Source organism: Oreochromis niloticus, linkage group LG16 (genome assembly GCF_001858045.2).
Source record: "Oreochromis niloticus isolate F11D_XX linkage group LG16, O_niloticus_UMD_NMBU, whole genome shotgun sequence".
Taxonomy (NCBI): domain Eukaryota; kingdom Metazoa; phylum Chordata; class Actinopteri; order Cichliformes; family Cichlidae; genus Oreochromis; species Oreochromis niloticus.
In genome coordinates, this window is record NC_031987.2 from 13,753,311 (window position 1) to 13,777,129 (window position 23,819).

A 23,819-nucleotide genomic window follows, 5' to 3' on the forward strand; every position below is an offset into this window, starting at 1 on the left:
TTGTAAAATACTGATATTTTTATTTTTCAAAAATGCAGCAGAAATGTTTTATGCTTGACACAATCCAGCCATCCGCTGAGTCAGTAAACCCATATATGAAAAAAATATTCAGTCAATCAAACATTTGTTAAATGTTATTTTTATATCTCTTTGTAAAAGGTCTTTGCTTACCATCCACAATTTTTTTTTCAGCTTTCATTTTTCATGTATTCTGTTGACGGGTAACTAAAATCTCTCATGAAGAAGTTACTTAGGATGAGAGGAGGTTAAATAGGCCTCGCTGTCAAAGCTGCAATGTAGCTGCACAAATGAGGCTGGGAGGGGAAAGGAAGGGGTTGGATAGGACACAGATCAGGACAAGGAAGGCAGAAATAAAAGAGAGTAAAATGGGAGCTTCTCAGCGCCATCGTTATGGCTTTTGGTGAAGTTCCTGGAATTGGGGTTGTTTAGTTGGAGCAAAGGAAAAAAAAAGGTTTAGCTTCACAGTAGCAACCAGATAAGACTATGACTTCATAAATGCTTCATATCTTATTATGATGACCAAAGCAGCAAGTACTCACGCTAAAATCAGCCATTATTTCCACATGATGTAGTCGGGTGGGGATTGGGGGGTGTTAATTAATTTTACTGCTTTCCCGGTGTGTCTTGATAGAAATTTGGAAAAAATATTGCTCCATTAAGAGGATGTTAAGGCGTAAAAAGCAGCATGTTTGCCTCACACTGTAACACAAAGCCGCTGTGATTGTCCCCTCTTCTGCTCCACCCAGACTCCACCTCATTTATCAAATCTGGCAAACAATTGGCACCATGGTGGCAGGTAGTAAGCCAAACATCGGGCTTACCACCGATAAATCGTTGGTGACACTGCCACATTTCTCTACAGACTGTGGGTGACAGCGTCAAGAGAGTCTAAGCAACAAGATTTCTTTGTTTTATTTAGGAGGGATTGGCAGGCGTGATGGCGGCTTTTATATTTTAATGGGTGCAATTCAGTCGTGGGTTCGTAAAACAGTGGGGCTTGAAAAAAACAACAGAACGAATCCTTGAATTTTGAGGGACATGCTGTGATTTTCGACAGCATGTGTCCCAAAAAAAGTCTTTCCCTCATGCCTTCTGTAACAACCCCGCAGGGTTATTAGTAGAGGTATTTAAGCCTTTTGTTCTTTGAATGTTTGGGGGAGACATGTGGTGATTTTTGACCTCCTGAACAATCACCATCTGTCTGTAAATCTTCAGATTACATTTTGTTTTTTTTAGGTAGTGCGGGTAAGGCCTTGACGAAGAATTTTAGGAATGCGAAGGGAAGGAGAGCAGGAAAGGTTCAAAGGGTTCGTGGTTTTTGGCTGGTGCTCAATCATCAAACCAATATTGCATTATCTACACAGTACTAGCTCATCTTCCCAATGATCAAAAAAAGACAGGATGGAGTGAAAAATGTCCTATATTTCAACGACTAAACAAGTACCTAAATGTTCACATTGTTAAGAATTACTAAAATGACTGTGCATAGCAAATATAGTCTGTAAATAAAGGTACTGTGTACATATTACAGTGGGTTGAGATAGAAAGACAACCAGCCTTGCTTTAGGACATCTATACAATAATATAGTAATATCTGAAATGAAAGCAGTAATGTGGTTAAATAAGTCATGTTTTAATGCAAGAGCAGGTAAATGCTGTAAATCATAATATATCATCTGTATCTTTCCATTCTATTTACAAGAGTTTAACACATAGCTGGTTAGAGTGATTCTTCAGTAAGTCTGGCAACACTTCAGAGGCCCTTTCTTCTTCTGAAGCTAATTTCTTTCTCTTGGCACACTTTCCATTTCTGTGTGTGTGTTTTTTTTCTTCATATCACTCTATCTGCCTTTGTCTTCCTCACTCTCACAGCTGTTAAATCCCTCTCAATGAAATCTTAATCTCTTTCCCACCATCGCACAAACTTTTTCCTTCAGCTTATGTTGTCTTTTCAATCCCCCTCTTCCTCTTTCTCTGCTTTTTCCTTCTTTTTTTTCTTTTTTTTTTACATCCATCTCTCGCTGAAATTTGTTATTTTCTCCTCAGCTTAGTTTGATCCTTGGCAGATAGGGCCTTTGATCTTTTAATGGAAAAAAAATGCTACATTCACATTTCACAGGTTGTTCAAGTTGACATCAGCAGTCTGTGTGTGTGGTACTTCATAACTCAGTTCTGCATCTACATCTGCTCTCTTCAGCCTCAGCACGGTTTGCACTGCGCAGCTCAGGTGCAGTAAGAGATGTAAAGTAACTGACCCCTTTGCCACAGTGCTCCTCATCCTCCTCCTCAGATGTAGAAAAAGCAGATTTAAAATCCAAAGCAGGTTTTCAGACATTTGATGGATGTCCTGGCTCATCGGGTTATGAGCAAATGAGTATCTCGTCTGATCCAGTTTTAGGTTTCAGTTTCCCAGACATGCAACACACAGCTGTTTGTCTTTACATCCTGTTACTGAAAAATGTCTCTCTGTCGTTCCTTCTGTAACAATCCTGCAGGGTAATTAGTAGAGGTATTTAAGTCTTTTGTTCCGTGTGTGTATGTATGTTTGTGTGTGTTTAAGTATGGGTGTGTGTTGTATCTATGTGCTGCGGTATCTTGCTGCGGTTATACACGCGTGGTGGAGTGTGTGTGCGTGGAGATGTGTGTGTGTGGCAAGTGTGTATTACTATATGGGCTATGGTGTGTGTATCCCTGGTGAGGATGCCCCATCCTCATCCCGGCCACCGATCCAGGTGTCATTGGGGTCATTGGCGTCGCAGGAGTAACGGGGTGAGACCCCGGGGTCACGGGCAGCGATCCCGGGGTCAGAGAGGTCATGAGGGGGACATCGTCGGGTGAGCGGCGCAACGTGAGGGTGTAATCAGGTGGGCAGGTGAGGCGCACAGTGTCCAGTGTGCTGTAGATGTCCTGGGTGTCCAAGCCATCCAGCGCATCTAGAGTATCCAGGGTGTGATGATGGTGAGCGTTGTTCCGTTCGTCTGCTGAGGCAGCGTCACACTCCAGCTGCTTCACCTACAGGTTTGAAAAGTTGGACGAGAGAAAACAATGAGGTCAAATAAAGAGAGAGAAAAAAAGGCTGAAAAACAAATTCATTATTAAATAACCACATCTAGGGCAGCAACTGAGTATTGTTTCTATGATAAATTAATCTACCGGGCATTTAATCAAGTAATTAATTTATCATTACTCCTGAATAAAAGATAACATGAGAAACTAGTTTAATGGGTTTGGATTTCATGTTTAGCCCAGCCAACAGTCCAAAAAAACCCGAAAAAATACTGAATTCACAGTGAAATAAATCTGAGAAAAACACCAAATCCCCACATGGCCAGCATCAGCACAATTATGTATAAAGCCACAGTTCAGTAAAATAAACAATTAATCGTTATACCTACTTCAGTGGGCAATTTTCTTCCTTTTAAATACCATTTAGCAGGTGCTATGCGAGACCAGCATAAAATATCACTGGTTTATATAAATATATAATGAATGCAAAAGCCTCTAAATGCCACCTCGATCTAAAATGAGAAAGCAATATCAAGTGAAAGCTCTCAGTGGGTAGCAAATGATAATAGAAGGCTTTCACTTCAAACCTGGCTAAATCAGACACTGAGCCTCCTCCAAAATAAGCACCGCTTTCCTTTGTCGGGAGAAGCCTCCATGTTCACAGCACCACCAACGAGAAGATGTGAATAAGATCATCTGACATTTAATCAGGTCAAGTCCCATTTATCAATGTGGTCAGACTATTATCATGATGTTGTTTGCCCATTTCAGGCACTACTTGATATTTTAGACATGGCATGGTTTTTATTTTTTGGAGAAAATATTATATTTAACCTACTTTTTGAGAACTTTGATGTATCAAATATACACATGTGATTCAAATGATGGGTAAATGACAACATAATCCTTCATAAGTCTTTTTGAGCAGTAATGCTATTAAATTTTGCATTATTAATGTTGGTCTGGGTCAACAAACAAACAAACAAAGAGCTATTTTGATGAATAAATCAAATCAAAATCTGCATTTAAACACCCAAATATATTACTTCACATGTTCAGGCATAGGAACGTATTTTTGAATGTAGCGATTTCATCATATAAAGGATGTTAGTCTGGGCACTGCGTCACACATTTGTGACATGTGTCATTAAATAAAAATAGAAAAATAAGAATAAACCCTTCAATTGACCCATTAATGCCTAATGTATCATATTTGAAACACACAGTTTTTTATTCATTGTTGAGACTTCTACATCATCAGTGCGATTTTTCCCCTGAATGACTTAAAAGATTACACAATACAATTTTAAGCCTGATGCAGCAAATATGACACAAATGAAAAAACAGAAATTATTATTACATTCATTTTTTAAACAAATTTTTCTAATGGTTCCATAAACTCTCCATTAAAAAAAAAGAAGAATTTTCTGGCAATTATTTCATGGTTCAGGCTTTAAATGGTTAAAGGGACGGTTTAATAAGCAAAAGTGTGGTTTGTTGCCTGAGGGCAACACCGTGCCATGGAGGGTTAGCTTACTTGACATGACAAGTATTCACTGGTTTCAGAGTTATTTATTTATTTGATATATCATAATTCTATTTTTATTTTTATTTATTATAACAACAGCACGGGGCATAGTGATTGTGTAATCTCTTCTATTTATTATTTATTGTTTATTTTGTTGTACTGTGTGGCTATTGTTCAGTTATTCATTTTGAATCATTTGTTTCCAGTTGACTCTTTAGTGATTTTGCAAGCCTTTCCTACATTTTGTACAAAAAGGATTCTGCAAAACCAGCACAGATGGACAAAGTGGGTTTGGCTGCAGAAGACAATTGAATTTGTTGAAAACCCAAGAACTGACTAGAGTTTTTGAAAATAAGGCATTTAACTCAGTCACAAATGAAATGTTAGTATAATTTCTAAACAGGAACCTGATTTTAAAAAATGTTTTAAACAAAATGTGTCAGACGGGCTTACAGGTATTTGCATCTGATCTTTTCATATAAACTACAGTAATTTGCACTGTATGAAAGTCATGATGAATGGTAAAGATTGGCAGCTACTCTGCGTCTTAGTGTTGCTAGTTATGTCCTCTGTCAATCGTGGAAGGAAATTACAGGGGAACAAGGTGAAAAAACATTATAAACAATAAAATAATATTAACTGAAAGCTTGTGTGTTAATTGCAAATATAAAAAAAACAAGTTTTGAAATATATCTCATAGTTGCTGGGGTCCATTTCCGACCATTCTCTAACTCCTTTACCTTGAAATGGTGCAATGATGTATGAGTCATTGTTCTACAACTCAATTGAATAAAACATATTTAAGGCTCTAACCAGACTGCCTTTTGTTAGCTCCATTACCCTGCGATTGAATCTTGTGCTTCAGTGAAGCCACTATATCGTTACAGGGCAAGCATGTCTCTTAATGCATGTTTATGGAAGCAGGAGGTCTGTCTGCAATTAAAATCAATATAACACTGATTATTGGCCCAATTTTCTGATATTCCATTCATATGTTTTTCTTATGTACAACCCAAGCGTGAATAAGAATACGTTCTAATAAAATGTTCAATTTTTATATTTAAAGAAACACAGCATTGAAAAAAAGGACTTAAAACATAAATCTGGCAGCTGTTGTCCTGAGCTTGATTACTGTAGTTCAATTGCCAATTAAGATTTGTCAGCTATAAAACATATCTAACATTTAGCACTCGCTGTCTGAGATTTAAAAGCGACAAGCAGCTAACAATGCTCCAAAGAGGCCAGATATTGAATGAACTTGAGGCAAATGAAAGCAATTCAGGCAAATGTACACAGCTAACACCTGCACGTGCATCAACACTCACAGATACACACGGATCCTCACACTGATAATGTCTGCTGATGACGGGCTGTGTTTTGCAAGAGTGCTCTACTGGCAGCTGCTACACTGACAAGAGTTTAATTACGTCGTCACACAAAACCTCAACTGACTCGATGACAATGAGCGTGATTATTTTCCATATAGCTTGAATCTGAAAGGGCACTCGGGGAGCACAGACCTCTGCCAAGGCCGATCCCCAATTTTGCAGGATTCAAAGAAAGCGCTCTGATTCCGCACACAAAAATGGAATGGGGTCTTACTTTGCCCATGCTCCACCTCTCCAAGAAGTTTGATGTAATTCTATAGCTTTTGCTACAGAATTACAGCTAATCTTGGTGACAAACAAACAAACAAACAGACAAACCGCCAAGCTAAACAAAGATCTTTGAAGAGGATTTCTGCGGCTACACAAGCACACCATGACTCACAGCGATCTAGACTTCATCACATGTGCAAACCATGTGCAGCCACCCACACTGTGACTTACCTGTAATGACATCAGTCCCTCCCCCTGCAGGTGGGCTGCAACGTCTGCTGGCGTGATGTCTCTCCTCGGTGGGGGAAGCGGACGTGGCCTACGATGCTCCAGACGCCTTTTGTCTTTTTTGTAAAGAAGAGCCGCAAATGCAAGTATGTTAAGAAACAAGAGTGACGCTCCTACTGCAATAGTCACTGAGAGCTCAGTGGAGTAGTCCTCATTAGGGACACGGACCCCATTTTCTTCTCCACCTTGTCCTAACGCGGGCTCGGGTGGTTGTGGAGTACCTCCTGGGGAACCCGGGTGGCGTGTACTGCTAGGAGGCCAACCTTTGGATAGACGCTTAGTGTAAGAGTAAGGGGTGTCATCCTGTGGAGAGGGACTGTGAGTGAAAGACGACACCGACTGGAGGAGCTCGTTGACATGATGCAAGTGTGGGACCAGCTGGAGCCAGAAGGAGATTTTGGTAGCACGGTAGTGGTCTCTGACTCGGGGCTTGAGGCCAATGTGGAGATACAGCTGCTCCTTGGGGGTGTATTTAGACCAAGCCACTTCCTCGAAGCGATTAGGCTTTGTGTGGATAAACTTGGTATCTTGAGGAACTGGCTGGTTTGGATCACTGAAAAATGTGAGAGAAGGATTTATTTGTTGCTAACAGATAACTGTAACCTTAAAGAAAATAATACTAAAAGGATTTAAAAGAAACAAAGAAATTAAACACATTTAGCAAATGATCTCATGTTGCACCACGTGTGGCTCAGATATTCATTAGACGTATAAATATCAATGACTTTTTTTTCCCTTGCTTCTCAAATGTCAGGGAGTTCTCAGCTCCTTCTGTGCTGGCAATCATCCTCCGAGGATGCCGAGTTTCGCTCAAGCTGGCACAACAGTTTCATCAGACTTTCTAATCAATATTAAAGTGACATAAGACAAACCAGAGGCAAAAAATATTTGCTACAACGCAAAACAAGATTTATTTTCCTGTAAACATAGCTGCGAGGTGGTTTCGTTTTAGTTCATTGATTTTTGTGCAGTTTATATGCCTCTTACAGAACATTCCTGTTAATGCACAGTTCAAACTCCTGCAGTTTGAACTGCGTGCAAACCTGTCAGATATCTACATTAGAGATGAATGTGTGCGTGGTACAGTGGAAATAGCTTGAAAAATCACTTCTCTGACACATGCCGACAGGCATTTATTTGTCGATTTACCGACTTATTTGTGTCAGCAGCTAAAATGTTGGGAGTCAAACGGCAGCGCATCTTCACAGACTTGCCAGTTACGTGCTATGTGCTCGCTTGTCAATCAACACCTTATGAACAGCACAAAAAGGCTGCTAGCTTAAAGACCTACCGACACACAAATGCACACAAGCTGAGGATTTATACGCCCACACAGAGGCGTGCAAAATATACATCAGGGAGCATCACATCTCCCCCGTTAAATTGAGCTGTCGCAGAGTTCCATCACCATCTGAGGCACTCAGAGCCGAGAGAAATCTTTCTTCAGAGAAAGTTCCCCTTTGATAATTGAAGTGTATACTGAAATCTTCACATGCCTACTTGGTGATTTTGCGCTGCGGCTTGCTGCGACGGTAATGACAATACAGACTATGGGCTAGAAACAGCTAACTTAATGCGATGTGACTGCCTTAATGCATTCACATTAAAGATATCTTTATTTCATGCCACAGTCAAATTATGTGGGCGCACTGTCCTGGTTCTTTACGCTGTGAAACAGCAAGGCTCTGTGGTGATTTAGATCAAGGTTTAGACCACAGATGTTTCTGTTAATCTGAAGAGGTCTCAGTGGATTGAGCCTCAATTGGATTAATTACTGGTAATTACTCACTTCGAGCACTGCAGAAAGAAGGTCCATCTTCAACAATTACTTTTATCTTGTATATAATGTCAGCGTGGAAAGATAAAAGGCACTCTTATCAGTGTGGATTGTCAGGTTTGTAAAGTTTTAATGCGGGCTTTTTCTGTGGCAGCAATATTTTTCAAAGCTATGGGCAGACCACTTCAGTCTGCTTTAATAATTTGGATTGCTCTTTGCTACTTAGTTTTAATTCAACATACTGAATAAACTATATTTCTCATTGCGTCAGAGAAGAGAAGAGAAGAGAAGAGAAGAGAAGAGAAGAGAAGAGAAGAGAAGAGAAGAGAAGAGAAGAGAAGAGAAGAGAAGAGAAGAGAAGAGAAGAGAAGACATTTGTCAAGCAACAGCAAATTAATCAATTGATTCCCCTTTTAGGACATCACCTTGGCTGTCCTCAAGGACTTTTTTTCAAGAGCAGGAGCTCTTTAACTATTTCCGCCAAGGTCCCAGAAGAAATGCCTGTCAAGACATTGACATGACAGACAACCTGTATGCCCACTTTGCCAAAATTAGTCTGCGGTGCTGCTTTCATTATTGTGTCTACAGCGCCGTCTTCTCGTCAGACATCAGAGAGCTCTTGAAGGAAAAGGCATTATAATAACATATCCTTTGCCTGTGAGCTCATTATTTTTGTTGCTCTAAAAGTGCGATGTTTTCATCTAATGCTACATTAAAATTCAACTTCTACGACAAATGCAATCAAATTTTTCTGGAGAAATGTGGTTCTCGTGCTATTATTTGCTATGTTAAATATTACTTAATTTAATAAAGAAGCTGAGCGATTAAGCTTATTACTCCTGCCTGTTTTCAATAAGCTCATACCAATGCCTACAACTCAATGCTAACAATCAAAACTTTTACATTCTCTTCTTTGTTCCCTCTTTGACTGAACTCTCTGTGTGTAAACATTGACAGATAGCTCGGTGCCTGTGTTAATCTTTATTATTAATCTGTCCAACAAATTAAGCACATGGAAAGGATGTCAAGCGCTGCAAAGTGAAGAGGCTGTTTATCTTGATAACATTTTAGACTTGAAACTTGGCTGTCCTATTTCAAGCCTGGAGGAGATTTATTCCAGTAAAATCAAGACTGAAATGTCCACACTTACAGAAACAACACTTTGCGTTGCCAAAACCTTGTCTTTGCATAGTCAATAAAAGAAAAAGGATAAGGAACGACTGATCTTTGACTTTGACAGCTGTGCATTTTCTTTTGCACTTGTAAAATGTGATTAAGTGTCTTGGCTTTCATTCTCAGTCATGAGACATTTTACACATGTGGGAGGGGATTATGTATTAATAGCAGAAATTAGAAACGGGTTTCTCCGTTTGGAAAGACTGAATGACGCTGAAGCCATCCTCTGTTTTTTGTCTTTTTGATGGACTTTTGCTTGTGTTTGCTTAATTCTCCGTGGGATTTTCCAACAGAACATCATCTCACATTGCAGTGGACATTTTATTAACTCACCCAGTCTTGGCAAAGTTGGTCCAGTAGGTCATAACGACCGCACTCAGCATCACATCGTTTTTGGAAAAGTTACAGTTGAACAGATCGGTGGGTCCCACCATGGGCACGCCGAACACATAGGGCACCTACACATATACACACATATTCATGTTAGAGTCAGTACATTTGTTCTCTGGACTCCAACCATAAGCATGACTGAAACACTACTGAGCCAGATCCTGTACATTTAATTTAATCATATTTTCCATATTCTGTATCTGATCATTTTCATATTATATGTTTTGTTTGTGATCTTACTTTGCAGCAAGGAGAGTGCAATATTTTTTTATGCTTTTTCATGTTATGTTATCTTATGTTGACTAACAGAGGACTACAGTAGAGCTGTACACCAGCATATCGCTTTCGCCCTTCAGCTATTACATACTTGAGCCAAGGAAAGCACTTACGATTAGCCAATCAGCGCCAGGGGTGGGACAAACAAAGAACTGGCATTTATATATATCATCGCCTGTGCACCCATATACACTGGCAGTAGAGCCCAGCTTCAATTATTTATTAAAAGGGTCTTAGCTTCGTTACAATGTTCAATCACATGTGGAGTGGCAAAAAGTGAGATGGGCAACATTACTGAAATTGCACTGCTGGCTTTAATGGGCAATTTAAGTTAATTGTAAATGTATTTCACTTGTCTTAGTGGACATTTTTTATGCAAGGGTGAAAAGATCAAAGTATTTTCTTACTGATATTGCACAACATTTAAAAACCTTGTGAATTATAGCCAATTATGCATTTTACATTTATTTCATTATTTTGAAAAAGAAATGTTGTTGTTGGTGTTCACAAACAAATACACAACCAACAATGACTCTGTAGTCGAAATTAAACTAAAATGTTAATTTTGTGTCCTGTTATGGCCATAATAGTCCTTTTCAGGAAATATACACATACACAGCATTTAACGACTTAACCACCTAAAAGGCCTGTAGCACAAGTTATTTCATGAACATTTCTGATATTTCATGCTCTAACGAATTGCTTAATCATGTATTTTGAACAGATCAATGTGAAGCAGTAACAAACCCCAAAGCTCCTCATTCATTGTATAAATATTTCAAGATTCTTTGAGAAATAAGTCATTTTGTCTAATTTGCTTTAGAGTTAATTACTCGGATTAGTCACCGTCCTTTGCGAAGTCTTTCTTCTATCCTCTTTGATATCTAGTCTCATTTCTTGAGCCTAGTGCTTAATAACTCTTCCCATGCAACAGATACTGCTCGTGTACTTTGATCTCACCTCATCACCGTGGGCAGAGTCGGCCCAAGGTGGCGTGGCGTCACTCTGGCAGTGGTGGTAAAATGAGTAGAAGTAGGTAGGAGACCCATACTGAGCGTGGAGATCAGCTGTTGCTATTGCTGGTGCCACCCACTGATGGTCTGTAAAAAGCGCCACTAGTGTCTTCCGGCGGGTTTCTGCATTGTCCCGATCCGCCCAGTCTGTGTACATGAACCTTAAATCAAAAATACATTTGAAATTTAGTCAATCGATCATCTCATCTTTCTGCAAATCTATTATATGCATTACAGAGCAACAAGATTTCACACCGAATGGATATTTATATACCAAAGATTCAAATTCTGTTGTCCTTGCACAATGACAATAAAGGTCTTGCACCTTGAATCCAGATGTTGAGAGGAAGAGGTGGATCTGCATGCTTATACAGTAGTGATTCAACAGTCAAAGTAAACCAGCCTAAAGCATGCAAGCATTATTTGTTTTACACTACATAGCTAACTCGTAATGTATAAAATTAACAGTAAATTGCATGAAATAATACCTAAATCCTGCAAAACTAGAGACCATAAACTCATCATTGAAAATTATGGTCAGCTCTTTTTGCAACCAGAGCAGTCACCCTATGCAGCTCATCATAAAGAATTCAGGTTTAAGGTCCCTCTGCACTGCTTCAATTTTAAGACACCACACTATGTCCACAGTTGTCTATGGCTTTTAGATTTTGCTAACTATGCTTTTTGCAATACCTCTGACCAGAAGATTGTTCCCACTTGCATGTCAGTTTGATATATTTGAAGCTACAATGAGGGATCAGTTAACTTAGCTTAGCATGCAGATACTACAGTGTAGTGGTTTACACATTTGCCTAACAAGCAAATGATCCCTGGCTCAGTCCCAGGAGGAGACTCAAGCCCCTTGGGGGATGTGTCAGGAAAGTCATCCTGTATAAAAAATCTACCAAATCAAATATGCAGAGCAACCCACTGTGGTGACCCCTCTGTGATTAAGGGAGCAGTAAAAGTAGTCTTTTGTTCTAGCAGTTGGAGAAAACAACTCATTTTGTCCGTGTTAAAATAATTGCTAACCAACACCTCTAAAACTCACTAATATGCTGTATCTTTTTCCACTAAGTCTCCTGCTGGTTTCCTTTATTCTAGGAATCACTGCCTGGAGGCAAGACACTGTCAGTGTGAGGGGAGGAAGTAACAAATTACATTTATTCTCATTACAGTGGCACTAGTTTTTTATGAGTCCATACTTTTGTTTTCACTCTGCAGCATATACCAATGTAGCCAATGTCACATGAAATAGGGATAATAAACACGTGAGACTGGAACAAGAAGCTGCAGCTGACATAAAAACCAGCTTGTTTACTGTGAAGCACACATGTTCTCCGTGAACTTTACCTCATGAATATAGTTGTTGCACTGCTTGTTCACGCTGTTTCGGGTTCAATGCTAAAACACTTGTGTGCGGGGGCTTTGCTATCCCTTCATCACCTATGACCCGCATGTGGGTGGGTGGTTTTCTCAGACCCATGGCCTGCTTGTATATTCTTATTATTCTGTTGTGTTCAAGGCTGCAGCAGCCCTTACAAGCTATGTCTCCTAGTATGAAGTATGCCTTAGATTTGGACATAGTACTTTAATATAGTGTGAAGTCTGTGAGGCAAAAATTGAAGAAAAAAATATGCGATTTGGAAGGTTACTTAAATCATCCGTCTTGTGATGCACGGCTCATATCTTCTACCACACAGAGGATTGTGAGTCATAATAGCCAGAAAAGCATGTTGGTTTGCATGCTTCAAATAGTGACTGGATGCTGTGGGACATCCTTGTCATTTTGGCATACTGTTTTGGACATACTGTATTGTGACATACTAAATCTTTATCTTATATAATAAGCAGCATGGTAGTAAGAATATTGGAACACAGGCCATCTCTCTCCTCTGATCTCTGTCTGTGTCATGGATGTCTTTAGAGCCGCAGGTCTGTGTGTCTGTTTGACCAACAGTGGGACTGAGGCAACAGTAGACAGGACGACAGTGTGGGTGTGCTTATTTGTGCTTCAGAACGCGACCGCCATGTAACGATCAGAAAATAATGTTTTTCTTGCTCGCACTGCTCTCCTCATCATCCACTTTCTAGCTTGCTTGGCCACAGCTGCTCTCCCCATTTCTCTCTCTCTCTCTCTCTCTCTCTCTCTCTCTCTCTCTTTCTCCCACTCAGGAACAAGGGTATGGGTTTGAATGTTGGTAGTTTGCACGTTCAGATAATCAAAATTTTGACTGCTATGACAAATATCCCAGTATGGCCACTTGAAATGAAACATCCAGCCAGACAAAGAAGGCAAAATAAAAGAAAAGCTGAGACTGATTTTTTTTATTTCCTGAATTGTCAGAAACAGGTTTGCTTTAAGGCCGAGGAAGTAAAGAGTTATCTTCAAAATAGGTAGGCATGTCGGCAAATTCATTGTCAGCACGCAATAAACGTAAAAATAGCTCAGGTTTGTAATCTGCTTTAACCAATAACTGCACATCTATTACAAAAAATGTAAATAATATAAAGGGGATGTAATGATCATACAGGGATCCCATTGGGACAGAGGGTGTCATTTTGTGCCTGAAAGCCCCATAACTTATTGCACAAATGCTGTAACTTCAAAAGTCTCATTCAACTCAGTGTCTAAAGGCTTAGAGGCAGATTAAACTGAGAAGTGAAAAACAGAAAAGCTGAACCTGGAGCAGAATCAGAGTCAGGAAGGAACTACAACAAACTAACTGTGAGCACCACAGTTAGTGCCTATCTATGTGTGTTAGTGGGCTGCAGCTGCTGTGTGTAATTAGCTTATATTGTTTAGAGATTTCAGTGTTGTCGGCTGTACTGATGCCTCATCAGTTGAGGCTGATTATTTGATTTATGTAGCTTAATATTGCTACACAGGGTCTGAGGACACCCACTCTGGTTGTTCGGTTCTATTTTCTTCTAAATTCTGCAAAGGCTACCACCTGCAAAGCACTCTATACAATATACCATGTTAATTTTACTCACATTTTAGTGACTGCACTGGAAGGAAACTCTTTTTATTTTAGCATAAAATCTCTTTAAGGGAAGGGGATTTTTTTCTTTTTTTCTTTTTTTCTTTTTGTACGAAGGCGCAACCTCCAGAGCTCAAAAATGAAGCCAACTGCAATTCCTCCAGGTGCCACTTTAGGCTGGCTGCAAAAGAGAGTCAATCTTCATAGTGGTAAAATGTCCAACTTTGCAGCATCAAAAAGCATATTCACAGCATGGTTCAAAAAACACTTTTGGGCTCTGTGGATAGTTTCCCTCCTCTTAACCACTGGATAATTGAATTATGGGCATAACCACATGGATTGACTAACCCGTCATAGGCAGATGGCGCTAACTGGTGTCTGCTAGGCCTCACCTTCACTGCTGCAAAAAATAAACTGGACCTTTTATCTTGTATGTGCTATTGGGACCCTGTGGAACATTTTTAATGGATTTTCTGATTAATATTGTGGCTTGTTTTGCAGCCATCCAAGACATTTCTCCTTCAGTTTTGGTGAGTAAAATTGTCACTGTGTTATTTGTACATTACCTAGCGCTAATTAGCTGATATTAGCTGTGTGTATGTGTTGCACCGAAACAGTTTATGAAGGCAGCTTGCTTAGCTAGTATTAGCTAATGAATTAGAACTCCACTTTTCCATCCATATAAGCTAACTTCTGGCTCCAAGAAAACAACATGGTGCTGGGCAAAACACTAACACTGATACTTTAGAATGTGAAGACCAAAACCAATGGATGACATTAAACTGTCTGTGATTTTTACTAAGTACTGTTGTAAAGTGCTTCTTCCATCCCTGGTCACAGCCATGACAGATATTTATTCATAAAGTTTAGACATGCTGGAGTCTGTTTCTTTAGGATAGAACATCAAGCTGTTCACACTATTAAAGCTCAGCTAGCTGACACACTCCTGACTGCAGGGTCACATTTATTAGCTTGGTATCAATGATCTCATCTAACTTTCTAAAAGAAATCTGATAGGTATATTATTTGGAATGTCACATTATTATCCCCTCAGTTATTACTCATTTTTTAAGTATATTCAGAAATTCAACTCACCTTATGCTTTCTCTCAATGTGTCTCGGCCCTCTGGGTATCCATACAAACTATCCACAAAGTCCGACACTGCGAAGTCAAAGTCCTCAGCGCTGACACCGTCCTCTGAGTCCACTATGCCCTCCACAAACTTCACGCCCTCGCCCTGATTAACCCCCAGCATCACGTCGTAGTTCAGAAACTCTCCCTGCTCCATCAGAATCTGGGGGTCATCAGGTATAACATCACCATCAATCACCGGGGCAAAAGCTGTATGATATTTGGCTGGTGTTATGTTCTGCTCCACAAGTTCACGGTAACTCCGGCCCTGGAGGCAGGCAACCAGTTGCGTGCTGTCATCGATGCCGCAGCCCACTCTTTCACCGAGCTGCCGGGCATACTTGCTTGGCTGGTAGTTGACAGCCCAGCTTGCTAAAGCACTGCCGCTCTGGATGATGGCTCTGTGGAACAGGTCTGATACACATGAACACACAAACATACTGTAAATACAAATCTGGGTGTAGATGTAGCCTGTATACACTGAGGCACATATATATGGGTGCACATGCACCCACACATGTATGCATGGATGCACAGCCACTTGAATGCACACCGGAAGGTTGCACAACACATTTGCACACATAAATAGATCCAGAAGCAATCATTCCCACAGCAAGGAAAATATAATTGGCATCGAAGATATGCATTGTTCTGATTTAAAGTATGACAGGTTATATCTGGCATACTAAGTTGAAGTAAGAGTTAAATGTTAAAAGTTAAAAATAATAACAGCCCTAGGCTATATGAGTCACGGGCAGGCTGTATTATTCACAGAATTCAAAGGCTTTTTCAGGCATTAAGACCACTAAATGAAAGCTGCAACGGTTCACTGGAGACCTTGAAAAGTTTCATAATGGTAAATGTCAGAGCTTACAAAGCAGCCACCTACCTACCAACCGTCATCACGATCTGTCCATTCTCTTTATATATTTCTAAATGAAAAAAAAGTTTAACATACAGATGGGTGATAATGATCGCTGAATTCTTGAAATCTATGGCGAGGAGATCAAGTGACTGGTGGGGGATGGAGGGGGCATTTTTTCTGCCATGATTTGGTTCTCCCCTTGGAGATTCTTGGAGGTGGGTCACTGCAAATCAATACATTGTTATTCTGATTGATCACCTTTGTCCTACGATGAGCCATTTATTTGTTTTTTTGTGTTGATCGCCGTGATCTCTCCCAGGATGACAGTGCCTCCACCCATAGGGATAGTGGACTCACTTAATGATTTAATAAGTATGAAATTACTTAAGTCATACATTGTGGTCTTCAGAGTTTTTGGATGTCGACTCCAATGAAAACACCTATGGGAAATTCTGGATTGACATGCTAGACAGGGCTCTTAACCGCCATCATCAAAAGACCAAAAAAGGGGGAAACCTTGATAATCCACCACTACCCTAAAGTTGCACTGATGGCATGTTGTGGCTTGACAGTTGATTTTTCTTTTAATTTGTCACCCATCTTTAAAGATTGAACTGAGTAAAACACAGTACATCAACACACTTTTTATCTTTGATTCTCCCTCACCCTCCGAGTAGTGCGACAAGGTGAGGAGGCTCACGCAGGATGCTCCAGCCCCTGATCCAAACACCGTGACCCTGTTAGGATCCCCGCCAAAGGCTGCGATATTTTCCTTCACCCAGCGCAGGGCCTGGATCTGGTCAAGCAAGCCGTAGTTCCCTTTTGCTGCCTGGTCACCTGTACTGAGGAACCCTATAGGTAGGCAGAGAGAGAAGGAAAAAAAATCCTGTTCAGGAATGGCGCATCTTTATCTCATAATAACAAAAAGAAACTCAAAAGAAAACACGAAGGGATGATTGGTTGGGCACAAGATTACGGCGTTCATACTGTTAATTATTCACAAGTTGTTTTTATGATACATTGAAGTTGAATTCATGAAAAGTGATGTGCCTCTCCTGCAATTCCTCAAACTGAATCAAATCAACAAGTTACATCCATATTCATGTCAGTAAATATCAATTACACACGGACATAAACGCATAAATCTACATGTGCATGCAGTTACAACTGCAGCTATCCCTTATTCCCTTTACTACTGATGTTAAGTAAACACGAGGATCCTAACGGCTCACTCCTCTATCTCATTACTGCAGAAGCTCATTTCTGTGAACCTCAAGCACATAAGAGTATAATGAGCAAGAAAAGCAATGCTAAAATACATTTCACCACTTATGTGCATTTGTCAGAAATTTCTCTGAAGCAAAAAGAAGGACACTGTAAGGATTATATTCGTTTAGAAGAGCTCTGTGATTATTATAAACTGTATAATGTGCTTTCATATTCTGGAAAAAAAATTTGGGTCAATCGTTTATTTATTTCATTTATGCTCGTGTGCATAATTGTACATCGCTTTTAATAAATGGGCTCACCTCATGCATCCAACTTATGGTGACAATGACGAGGAGAAGGAAGAAGAAGACACTGCTACTCGAGATGTAGTTTGATGGTGATGGTGATGATGATGGAGAAGGCGCAGGTGGTGTAAACACAGGGGATGGAGTGAAGACACAAAGAAGCATGTAGGATGGTCTTTATTTGGCTCTGAATGATGATTACAGCAGTAGCTGCTATTTTTCCCCCAAGGTCAGAATTAAATGGAATTTCTTCTCACCCACTAACCACATGCAGATTTATTCCATCTTATAAAATCAATGTCTAATGAAAGCCTTGGAAATTAGCTTTTAAAAACGTATTAACCTTTTAGCATGTATTCAAACCCAATTTTCAAAAAACATTCTCTGCCTAATTAAGGAGGAACCCAGATGTGTCCTTACTTTTGGGAGAGCAATGTCTCTCAAACAGCCTGAAAATGATTTGCATGTGCAAGTAAAAGATCTATAAACCGATAAAATTTAATTAAAAGCCACATATTAATTAATACAAAACACCAGTCTAGTTTTTCTATTACTAATTTACATAATCATGCAGATTATAATAAGGGATGTCATTTTTTTAGCTGTATAAGCTAAATCAGGCATTAAAGTAGAAAAGATACAGTATCCACATGTTTCTAACTTACATATTATTTTCATATTTTCATCACCCTCACTGCTAAATAGTGGGCACCTTCTTATTAGAATGCTTTTACCCAGTCAGTGGGATGTGTTGCCTGTATATTGACTGAATCAATATACAGGCCTCACACAAACAACTAAATGTTCATGCCCTTAGTGTAATACAGTAAATGAGGCCTTGCATTTCTTTTTAACCCTCCTGTGGCCCCACTCAGCTCTTTGTAATTTTAATAATTACAACCACAAGAAGGCTTAATACCAGGATTTTAAGACATTCTGCTTATCCAACCTGTGAGCTTTGCATAGCTGCCTAAAATTAGAAAAACTACAGGGAATCAGATTTTTGCTGTTCAGAGAGCAATGAGTCAGAGAGTCGTGGAGGTAAAAAGGATCAGATTTGAGTCGATGCTAGTAGTGGTGGGGGGGAAAAAAGGCTTCAGGGGGTTTATTTCCACCAGGGACCCCCATACTCAACATGTTTCCACTTAAAGAAAAAAATTTAAAAAATAAACGGAAAGGGCGCTCTGGGTAAAAACTGCTCACTAATGGTTTTCACATTTTATAGCTCACTGAAGGATTAAACAATCCAGATGGTAAGTATACTCTAGATTTGATCACTAAAATGAACTTCTGTGTTGAGACGTAAAAACTGAATTTTGTTTTAAACAAAACTGTTGTATCTTGTAAAGGAAATTCCCACATAATGAGAAAAAGCAGAAATATTAAATGTAAAATAAGTTAAAGGAAAATTCATTTACAAAGTACACACTGCATCAACCCTCAACTCTCAATTATAGCTCATAATATCTAATAAACAATACAGCAACCCACAGGAAAACTAAAACTGAATTAGTGTAAAGCAACAATGTAAAATGCAGTTTTCTACAAACTAATGCATTTTTTTTCCTGGTGTAAGATCATTCTGATAAATCTCACCACTGCGGTGATCACTGCCATCGGTGGACCTTTTGATTTATGCATTCCCACCTTCATCTGCTTCTATCATGGGGTAAAATATCCATCTCTTCCTATGCAATTTAATTTTTCTGGAAAAGACTAAATTCCCAGATTAAATAAGTGCCACTGAGATGTGGACAACGCATTTCAAATTATTATCCATCCATCACCCTTTAGACTACCCTGCTTCATAATGGAAATTACCATACAGTAGGTGTATGACACTGCAGTGATACCCAGAGCACCTTGGCAGTAATTGCTCTGCTATTGTTCTCTCTCGAAGGGTGGAGCACGGTTTTGAAGCTCAAATTCAGCCATTTTAGAAGCGATTCACTAAAATCCTGCTTGTAGCTGCTTGGATTTGGGAGACTTCCATAAAAATAAAGGCACTACAAAAATAAACCATAAGCATATGCACAGAATTCATTCACTGACTGATTGAAAAAAAGAATCTACTTTTAGAGTGTGAAGGGTTTATTTGAAAATCCGACTACACTGATTCTCAAAGCATACACTGTACTTTTGCAGTTTTACCTAATACAGCCAAATTGTATACATACTGGAGACGGGATGGGTATAAAATGTAGATAATTTTTACCTAATACTCCTAGGCGGTAGTTGAGAGTTATGACGATGACATTGCCATAGCTTGCAAGCACACTGCCATCCATCATGTTACCGGTGCCTTCTGTGTATGAGCCACCGTGGACGTAGACCATCACTGGCCTCTGCCCCTCCTCATGGATGTCTGGGCAAGAGAAAGATAGAGATGGGTTAAGATAGATAGATAGATAGATAGATAGATAGATAGATAGATAGATAGATAGATAGATAGATAGATAGATAGATAGATAGATAGATAGATAGATAGATAGCATCACATGGGTTAAAATAATCAAGGTGACATCACTGACACACCTGATGTCAGGTTTTTCTTTTTTGTTTGCATAACTTTTTGCACAGCTCCATCCACCGTCTCCACCTTTATTCTGTTTGAATAAATGGCCTTGTAGGCTGTTTGTGTGTGCATCTGTGGCTGTGTGTGTGTGAATGTCCATGTGTCCATTTTTATGTATCTCACCCTTTGATCACTCTTTGGGTTTATTTGCTCCCCTGCCTTCATTTTTCGGTTGGTGGGTATAAATTGAAGCGGCGGGAGCGTTCAATGCCATCGTGTGTGTATGTGTGTGCGTGTGCGTAGGGTCACATGCATGTGTATGAACCAATATGTATGCATGAGTGAGTCTGTGTCCTTCCCACTTTCCTCCACAAGTAAAGGCGTAAACCCCATGGCGACTGACGCAGGTGTCTGCATATTAAGTGTTGGTTCAACCAGTGGTGTGCAGAGGGGGTTGAAGGAGCAAGGCATAGTTAAAAAAAAAAAAAGATTTATTTGTTTGTCAAGGTTATGTCTGTGCTCTGACAGGACATTCATGATTTAATCATTTGTCATGCCCAAAATATTCCTACAATCAGGTATCATCCTCTTAGCCAGTGTAGAGCAAAATGAACCTAACCATGTAATCCTAATCCCAATCCTGCACGCTTGTTTTTCTTCCCTGCCCACAGATTTCACTGCACACCACTAGGTTCACTCACCTTCCTCAGTTGGCACATAGATATTGAGGTAGAGACAGTCCTCGCTCTGGTGAGTGAGGTACGTCGCTGCTATATCCAAGTTAGCAGTGAGCCAGGATGGCATCATGTCTCCCAGTATGCTCCTCTCATCCAATGACTGTGGGCACACAGGAGCAAACTGCGTCACGTTTCGTATTCCTGGCCAAGGTAAGGGCGGCTCAGGCGGCTGGAAGCGCCGATCCCCCGTTGGAGGCCTGGCGTAGGGTACTCCAAGGTACTGAATGACAGGCCCAAGGAGGTCTGAGGGCAGTGGGGTCAAGATGCCACGGATACGGCCCTGTGCCGTAGAAATGACCGGCACAGTCTGTTGTGCCAATAAGGAGGTTGGATAGAGAGAAAGGGAAAGGCAGAGGGAGAGGAGGAGGGATAGAAACCTGAGGTGGAAGAAGAAGGATGAAGGGGGGGATAAAAGTCTGCTGGTCCTCAGCTCGGACATGATGATGTGTTTTGGGGATAGTTGGAAGAGGAGGGATAGGAGGGGTAAGGGGAGGAACTGGGGGAGGCAGAGGGTTCCGGCTGCTTTGACCCTTCAGAGGTATCCAACACTCACACACAGCTGCTGCTCAGCTTGGCCCATAGCACACACAACACAGTCCTGGCTCCTGCAAACAACCTTTTCCCCTTGTGTATGTGTCTGTCTGTGTGTGTTCCTGTGTGTGAGTCAGTGATTCTGTTCCTCTGAGTGTGCAGTGACTCAGTCAGTGACTCCGTTCAATACGCCGTCTCAGAGTGTATGCATGTGTGGAACTGTTTAAGTGAGTGTGTATGTCTTGGACTGGCGATTTGAGCCTGCTTGCATGTCTGTGTGTATATGTTTGTGCATGTATGTGTGTGCGAGTCTCTCCTGTTATGTAAACAGTGGCATCACTGTTCCGCTGTCACTTTCTCCTTCGGGTCACCCCCATAACAAGCCCAAACTGCCGCCTGGATAAGAGAAAGAGAGGCAGAGAAAAGCGGAGGAGGGGGAAAAAAGAGAAAAAATGGATTTAATTAGTCCTGATTAGAATAATCACAGGGCAACAAAAAAGAAATAAATAAAATGTCACACACACAAACACACAGGAGACACACATATGACATCACAAGGCCGGCTTGTGCACCTTGCTTTCTTTTCATGATAAAAATAGATATGGGAGTGATAGATAGGGCAAACGAGATGTTGTCCGCTCAGCTTAACTCGGTGTCAGACTGTCAGGGCTGCTGTGTCACATCCTCACTACACACTGTTTCACAGATCACAGGACCCCGATGGGGGGAGGGGAGGGTGTCACGTCACACGCTTAATTAAACCCCGAATACACCGTAGGGCTCCTGACCTGCATGTAGCATAAGGTAGGAAGCCTGTGACGCGCGCACGACCACGCACACGCATACTTTGCTCTCTATCCCATCACCTAAGATGCGTGCAATACACCTTTTTTTTTAATGTCTCACACACACTTTCTTTGTCACCTTACATGCTCAGTCTTTTTCCCTCTCCATCTCAAGCACACACACACATTCTCACACACACACACACTCACAGCTGCTTCCCAGCCGACACTGCTCTCTCTCTCTCTTTCTCTCTCTCTCTGAGGGCCTGAGGGCAGAATATTAACACACGCGTCCACATACGCGCACAAAGAGAGAGAAACATCAATTCTCTGTATAATCACACACACATCCGCGCGCGCGCACACACGCCGACCCACTGTAAGCTGCAAAGATATTAGAGTGTAAAAGGATCAGCGCGCTGTCGCTCCTCTTATGTTAGATTGTATTGGTGTCGGCTGTCCAAGGTGCTAGTTAACATTCCAGTGGTGATCACACACACGCTGATGAATAACGCTCCATTTATCAAGGCAAACCCGCCTGCCACCCTCCCCTTGTGTATTTTCATATAGAAAGAACAGATAAAAGCTAGGCTGCTTTCTTATTATAACGAACGAGAGGGAAAGCGTGTGCGATGAAGGAGAATAAAAAACAAATAAGTGTGGAAAAATGCTTGCCTGTGAGGTAGAATTCTCTGTCTAAATCTCTATCGGCTCTGAAGCTGACTACGGCAAAACACGCTCACTCACTCACACACACACACACACACTCACACACACACACTCAAATGCAAAGCCTCAACCTGCATCCCCGCTGCAGTAGAAGGGAAAAAATCCTCAAATGACAAAAATGTAGGATATACCGTACCCAGGCTGGGTGAGAGGTGTGAAATCCCATGGACCATGCTCTCCTTTCCCGTCCACCGCAATATTTGCCGCGTGCTTTCGCTGCTGCAGCTTATCCGACGTGCCCGGGATGGGATATTGGGAGATATTCCTCTGCTGCTGCTGCTGCTACTGCTGCTGGTGATGGTGGTGTTGGTGGCACGTCTCCGGGGTGGGAATAACCCAAAAAAGAAACAAGAAAAAAAAAAAAAACAACCCGCAAGCCTTCCGCCTGAGAAAGGTGGGAATGGGAAGAAAAAGAAGAAAAAAAGATTTGTTTGGAGCTATAGTAGAAATTTTAATGTTTCTCCGAGGAATACAGGGCCCAGGACGTTCAAGTGATCAATCTCCTTCTCTCCCTCTCTTCCTTTCTTTCTCCTCCCCCATCTCCCCCTCGCTTCCTCGCTTTCCCCCCCTCTCTCTCTCCCTCTCTTTCTCTCTATTTTCTCTTCCTAGATGCGATTGGACAGTGTGGCAGCCAGCAGCTACTGATCCAATGATACGCACCTAGCTCCGCGAGGAAGCGCAGACATGGAAAGAAGAAGGGGGTGGAGGAGAGGACAGGACAGGAGAGGAGAGGACCGACCTGTTCATGGGAACCCACACAAACACACACACACACACACACACACACACACACATACAGAGAGGTGGACACCATTACACAATAAGTGCATAAATACACACACACACCTGTGGAAAGTCCCTCAAAGCCTAGAAACACACACAAAAAGCATTAATGCATATTCCGACTCAACCGCATACTCTGGCCACAATCACATCTTGACAAATTTACAAATT

At 40.9% G+C, this 23,819-nt stretch overlaps 1 protein-coding gene across 1 annotated transcript; it reads right to left on the minus strand.

The window, feature by feature from the left end:
* LOC100706118 (neuroligin-4, X-linked) lies at positions 1 to 23,552 on the minus strand. The gene is made up of 9 exons (XM_003445336.5): positions 23,002 to 23,552; positions 20,785 to 21,747; positions 19,784 to 19,933; positions 16,721 to 16,906; positions 15,153 to 15,603; positions 11,021 to 11,234; positions 9,728 to 9,852; positions 6,385 to 6,994; positions 1 to 3,033 (listed from the first exon to the last, which is right to left on the minus strand). Exons 2-9 carry the CDS (start codon positions 21,257 to 21,259, stop codon positions 2,626 to 2,628), a joined length of 2,619 nt encoding a protein of 872 aa, XP_003445384.1. The 5' UTR covers positions 21,260 to 21,747; positions 23,002 to 23,552; the 3' UTR covers positions 1 to 2,625.
* Between the last annotated feature and the right edge of the window lie 267 nt (positions 23,553 to 23,819).